The 6322-nt window shown below is 45.4% G+C and overlaps 2 protein-coding genes across 7 annotated transcripts in view; one reads left to right on the top strand and one right to left on the bottom strand.

Annotated features, from left to right (window-relative positions):
• The window catches only part of GLS2 (glutaminase 2 (liver, mitochondrial)), a 20050-nt gene extending 17133 nt beyond the window's left edge, over positions 1-2917 (top strand). For 3 of the 6 annotated variants that reach the window (XM_006859441.1, XM_006859440.1, XM_006859442.1), the window contains 6 exons: positions 184-315; positions 429-521; positions 671-732; positions 1447-1523; positions 2046-2109; positions 2258-2414. In XM_006859441.1, the coding sequence (XP_006859503.1) occupies positions 184-315; positions 429-521; positions 671-732; positions 1447-1523; positions 2046-2109; positions 2258-2414 (585 nt within the window). Of the gene's footprint in view, positions 1-183; positions 316-428; positions 522-670; positions 733-1446; positions 1524-2045; positions 2110-2257 lie in introns of all 6 variants that reach the window. The other 3 variants (XM_006859444.1, XM_006859443.1, XM_006859439.1) reach the window with 2 other exon arrangements.
• Positions 2918-4081: 1164 nt separating this feature from the next.
• On the bottom strand, positions 4082-5054 carry SPRYD4 (SPRY domain containing 4). Its single transcript, XM_006859438.1, has 2 exons — positions 4970-5054; positions 4082-4620 (listed from the first exon to the last, which is right to left on the bottom strand). The coding sequence occupies exons 1-2, from the start codon at positions 5052-5054 to the stop codon at positions 4082-4084; spliced, it is 624 nt and encodes a 207-aa protein (XP_006859500.1).
• Between the last annotated feature and the right edge of the window lie 1268 nt (positions 5055-6322).

The raw sequence follows: 6322 nt of genomic DNA, 5'->3' as shown, positions 1-6322 counted from the left end.
AGTCCTGGTGTGATGCTGTAGGATAAGCACTGGACTGCTAATTATAAGGTCAGCAGTTCAAACCACCAGCCACTCCTCAGAAATCCTGTATAGGGTTGTTATGAGTCGGAACTGACACACCTTATTTCTTAAGCCTGTTTGGGGTACCTCCAGCTCATTCACAGGCTCAACTCTGTTCCCCAGGTGGGCCTGCCAGCCAAGTCAGCTGTGTCAGGAGCCATCCTGCTGGTGGTACCCAATGTCATGGGAATGATGTGTCTGTCACCACCACTGGACAAGCTGGGGAACAGCCACAGGGGTATCAGCTTCTGCCAGGTCAGTTGCTTTGTATATAGCAGGTACTTAATATTTGGGGATGAATAAAGTTCTCCTGAGCTCCTACTGAGTCCAGGGAGTAAGTAAAGTTTATCTTTGGCTTACAATTCTAGAAGTTGGTGTCTCTCTTCAATTTCCACAACTATGACAACCTGAGGCACTGTGCGCGGAAGTTAGATCCACGGCGTGAAGGGGGAGAAGTTCGGGTAGGAAAACCCTAGGTGGCTTGTAAGAAAATGAAAAAGATTCCTTAACAATTCAGCAATACCCCTTGGCTAAGGATTGAGGGAGGAGGGTCACAGGGCAGGGGTTCAAAGTCACAAGTAACTTCATGTGGGTATGACTTGTTTTTCAGAATAAAACTGTGGTAAACCTGTTATTTGCTGCCTATAGTGGGGATGTCTCGGCTCTTCGAAGGTACTTCTGTGACCAAATACAATAAAACACTCCTGGGTAAAGATCTCATTAGGAGGCAACTAGCAAAACACAGCCCCTGAGTTACTCAGGAGAATTTGTAAGTAAGTCAGAACAGGCGCATTCAGTTCTTACTTTAGTTTAGCAAAGGTTTAAAAATTATGTGTGCAACACGTGAAGGTAATTTTGATGAAGCATTTGGCCTGAGTAGGGATTGATTCCATAGTTTCCAAGTGAGGGCAAGTTTACATAACATCACAGGGCAAGTATGAGTTGTCTGAAAGCCAGACTTTTGTAACCCAGTAACTGCCTATAGTTCTAAGTGCTTTAGCTTTGAAGTCAGACAGAATGGACATAGATTGCATTTAAATGAGATTTTTTTTTTTTTTTCAAACTAGAGTCTGCTACATGGTAAGAACTTATTTGTAGTCATTATCATTATTAACTTGAGTGTTAAGGGCTAAGTCCTAGCAGGTAGGGGCCCTGCCTGAATAAAATTAATACATACCGGACACCTAGCATGAGTAGGCAAGTGACATTTCTGAACATGATCATACGCTCATCTTTCTGGTGGTGGACTAACAGTCTCACCTTAATACAAAACAAGATTATACAGGGCCTACAAATCTTGGTATGAGTCCTATTTTACTCTTTCTGGAACCCATCCAGACTGACCCTTCTAGTCTGATCACACCAACTGCTTTTCATTACTCTCAGGTTTGCCTTGTCGGCCATGGACATGGAACAGAAAGACTATGACTCTCGCACAGCCTTGCATGTTGCTGCAGCTGAAGGTATCTAAAAGGTTAAATAAGAGGGGATACCAATTATAAGACCATATGTAGCTGTCTAGTAGATTCTGACTCATGGTGGACTTTATAGGGCAAGAACTAGCCTTTAGGGTTGCTAAAGCTGTAAATCTTTACAGAACCAGACTGCCCCATCTCTTTCTCCCACGAGGCAGCTGGCGGGTTCAAACTGCTGACCTTTCAGTTAACAGTCAAGCTCTTAACCACTGTGCCACCAGGGATCCCTGTAAAATTCTATATATTCCATATACCCTTAGCTGGCTTGGCATTTCTTGTCTGCCAAGAGAACTCTCATCTTGTATCCTCAAAGTTACAGGGGCAATAACTTGTTTTGTCAAGATGACCTTTAGACTGTAGCCAGACTCTTGTTGGCTGTTGCAGGGAACAAAATAGGAAAAGGACTTTTTTTCTTGGTACAGACCCCAGCTGCCAAGGGTCTACACCAATATCAACATCAAAGGGTTCCAGATCTGTACCCTCTCATTTTCCTTCTGTCTGTGATCTCAGGACATATTGAAGTTGTTAAGTTCCTGATTGAGGCCTGCAAAGTGAATCCTTTAGTCAAGGACAGGTGAGTAGGCGTCAGCTGGGAGAGGAGGTGAGAGTCGGTATGGGTGGAGGGATGGAGCATGCCCAGCACTGCCCTCCAGTCACCACACGTGTATACAACCACCGTCCTCTTAATGGCTTCTCTGTTTAATGGGCTGTGTTCCTCTCAGGTGGGGCAACATTCCCCTGGATGATGCTGTGCAATTCAACCACCTAGAAGTGGTCAAGCTGCTTCAAGATTACCAGGACTCCTATACACCATCCGAGACTGCAGCTGAGGCAGTGACGGAGGCTCTGTCCAAAGAGAACTTAGAGAGCATGGTGTGAGCATAAGGCACATAGTCCCTGCTCAAGAAAAAGCACGAGTTGGCCATACACTTAACTCATAACCACCAAAAATGTTATGGAGAGTTACACTGCTTCAGTGGGTACCAAGAAAGTGATTTGGTGACTTAGGCCAGTGCTTTCTGAGTCAAAATACCCCATTCCATTGACAGACAGGTACAGAGAAGGGTCTCAGGGGACATTTGAAGAGAGCAACCCACGAAGTCTATGGGCTTCTTTGAGGTACAGCTTAGCCCACTCAAAACCACCCCAGGTTTATACACCCAGGTCCCTTGTCCTCTCCCCAAGAAAACCATCACGACTGGAAGACACTCTGATGGATGAGCTCAGCTATCACACACAGAGGAAGGGAGAGGAGGACCTATGTACCTAGAGAGGTCTGTCCCCATTAGCCAGGACATGCTGCTACTGCAAACAATTTTATAGACAGAGAAAAGTATTTTGTGCTCAAATAAACTTTAATTACACAAATAATTATTTTTGCTAAGCCCAGCCCTTCTCTTCCTTAGAGATAATCCTGTTAACATCACCATTATAAAGGTAGAAAAGATGGAACCATCAGGTCAAAGCCCAAACAGTACATATTTCACATACATACTCGTTTACCTCATCCAGTTTTCCCTGACCCCCAATACTGCTTTAGATTCAATGCAATCTGGTTCCAAGGGGAATGGGAGCTTGGGTCTAAGCAAGACCTAAAATCGACTGTGCAAAACCTCAGATCTCCCTGCAGCAAAAATGAAGATGAACTTCTCAAGAATCAACGTTTTCAAGCATTTGTTAAATGTCGTTGAGTCAGTTCCGATTCATTGGGCTTCTGAAAGTAGCTGGTGGGTTTGAATGGTCGACCTTGTGGTTAGTAGTCCAGTGCTTATCCTATAATGCCACATTAAGATGCCGTATCTAGCACTAACCCCCTAGATAATTCCCAAGTGTGTCTTCCCCTTTGGCCCTGATTGTAACTGGCACAATGATTTTAAAGGATCAGACAAGTGTCAGAGATGTGCAGATTAAGGCAGATGAACTCAGAGTGGGAATAACTGCAGCTGTGTGGGGCTGAGGGTCTGTGGCATTATGGGGCTGAGGGTCTGTGGCATTAAGGTACTAAGGGAGGACTGTTTTCTCACTGTCATACTTAATCAATAAAGCATTTATGGAGGGAGTCAAAGCCCAGACTCTGCATGTGATGTAGAGACAGTGCTAAATCACCGACTTACCACTCCAGCCAGAGGTAGAAAGGATTTACTCAGATTTGGTAGAGCTCCAAGAACATAAGTTACATGTAAGCAAGCAAGGGAGAAAGAGGTGTCAAAGTAGTGAATGAATTCAAACAAGGCTGAAAGACAACCCCAAAATTGAATATTTAAAAGGTCTGGGCACAGAGAGGCAAGTCAGGGAAAGCACACACACCCATGGTAATCTAAGAAACTGGCATGGTTTGGGAGTGGTGTGGGGGGGCGGGGTGAAGAGTGTGGCTGTATGCCTAACTTTCACAGGGCAGGGGACAGGAAGATGGTTAAGATATTGCACAGAGGGTCCAATATTCAGTTGGGAGATGCAGACAGCTTGGGGCAAAATTAAAGGCATTTTAGACACTTTCATCAGAAGACTGGCCAAAAACATGATTAAGGGTTCTAGTGATAGGCATACTAGAGACCCTCAGGCACCTCAAGCCCTGAGTGGGTCAGCAGCTCTCCATCCCAAAGGGCAAAGGCAGGTACTACTGGACCCCGGAAATCTGATGGTAGCGTGTGGACCACAGCGATACGGCTCACATCCACCAGGCTCAGCTTCTGGGCCTCATAGTCTAGCAGCAGTCCCACCTTCTCTGGCTGCCCGATGCCCTCAACTGGTGTTTTCTCCTTGACCAACATGGTGTGCCACTTGCGCTGGGCATAGGTGAACACCCAGGACCGATCATCAACACCGATGCAGCTATCCCGGGATATGTCCACATCTGCCACTCCTATCCGGAATTGCTGGGAGCGCTTAACTGTCACTTCCCAGTAGTGCCTGCCGCTGGTGACCGCTGTGTCTGCCAACACCACTGCCCACTCACGGAAGCGCTCCACATTCTGGGTCACCTTGGTGGGCTCCAGTCCTACCAAGCCATATTTGACACCTGTGTTACCTCTGAAGAGTGCCAGGCTGCTGTGGGCGGTTTTTTCTTCCAGTTTGAAACTGATGCCTGTGAGCAGAGCAAAGAGACTAGATAGGCAGGGGCCAGAACCCTAGAACTACAATAATCTAAGGCAATCAGTCATGCATTAACAAGTCAACAGTGGGTAACAGAGTGGGGTGAGGATGAGAGGGTCGCTTTTGTATGGACAGCCCCAGAGGATGAGAAGCTTGGATTGCGGAAACAAAGTGATTGAAAGGAATTAGATAATTCCCCAGGTTTGGAATACTGAAACCAACGCAAACAGGGAAGAGGGTAGACTGGGACGGCTGAAGTTGCTTCTCGGAGCATCCACCGAGAACAGATGGAAATCTCTCCATTCTGGAGGCTAAAAAGGATAAAGAAAAGGTAACTGTACCTCTCCGGGCTTCCACAGCAGCAATCCCCAATCGTTTGGCTCCCCAGCTGCACAGGCGCAAAGCACCGGCTAAGGGCAGCGCCATTTTACACCAAGGATGAATAGACCACGCCCCCAGCTCCAGGCCGCGCCATCAGCTCCACCAGCTACCCTCGCACGTGGTCCGCGGGAGGCGGCCGCGCAGTGTGATGACATCACGACCCCCTCACCCAGCTGGAAATCTCCATTTTAGCAATTTCTTCCTGGCGGTTTTACGCCTTGGAAAAATGCTGTTTCATTGTGCTTGCATTTGAACTAAATAGGGCCTTTAGGGATATGGGTAGAATGATGGTTAAAAGTACTTATCTGAGTTTTCTTTCTTGTAAAATAGAAATCATATCTAGCCCTTAGATATGATTATCCCACAGCCCTTAAGTGCTGTGGCGTCGATTCGGACTCTTAGTGACCTTGTACGGGGTTGCCAAAGAGTTGCATATGGGCTTGAATTAACAACGTTGTGCTGATCTTACGGCGCCACACTAGGAGTCCTTTCTTCTTCTTGTTAAGTGCTGTTGAATCGGTTATGATTCAGCAACCCTGTTTAAGTTTTCCGAGGAGTAGCTGGTGAGTTTGAACCGCCCACCTTACAGTTCAAACCGACCTTGCAATCCAGTGTATCCTACTAAAACTACGGCACATCTGTTGTAGTTGTTAAGTGCTGTCGAGTCGGTTCCGGCCCATAATGACCCTGTATAGGATTTCCAAAGATCAGTTGGTGAGCTTGAACCACTGACCTTGCGGTTCAAACTGACTTTGCAGTCCTGTGCATTTACAGCAGCGCCACAAAAGGACTTAAAAAAAAACTTTTAGGACCTATTAAAAACAATAAAACCTTAACAATTAATAGGTCAACTATTAGTGAGAAAAACATGAGAGATGTATGCAATCGGCCAGTCAGTTCTAGAGTACCAATATTGCAAAGCAGTTTGTTGCTTATGTTATTTACAATCTTATGACAAAAAAAAAAAATGTACAGCTTTTTTGAAGGGTATGATACAGAAGAAAAAGTCACATGGAATAAATAAAAATTACATCGGTCTTAGGAAAAACAAATTTTTAAGCTAAACATCTACCATCTGTTATTTCAAAGTTGAGTGGTAAGTGCTGGAGGCAGTCAGTTCTCAACTCTGCCACACTTAATAGGGTTTCTAAGGACCAGCTGGTGATTTTGAAATCCTACAGTATCAAGAAGTGACATTCTTGAGTGATAAAACACCCAGAAGCCTTGGAGAATTGTCTAGGCTTCTGGGAAGTTGTTTAGTTTTAACAGTATGTGGTACAGTGAATTATTTACTGTCTCTCCTACCCATGTTG

The sequence above is a fragment of the Chrysochloris asiatica genome, unplaced genomic scaffold (assembly GCF_000296735.1).
Source record: "Chrysochloris asiatica unplaced genomic scaffold, ChrAsi1.0 scaffold00033, whole genome shotgun sequence".
NCBI classification, from domain to species: Eukaryota; Metazoa; Chordata; class Mammalia; order Afrosoricida; family Chrysochloridae; genus Chrysochloris; species Chrysochloris asiatica.
This window is presented reverse-complemented; position numbering and strand designations above follow the sequence as displayed.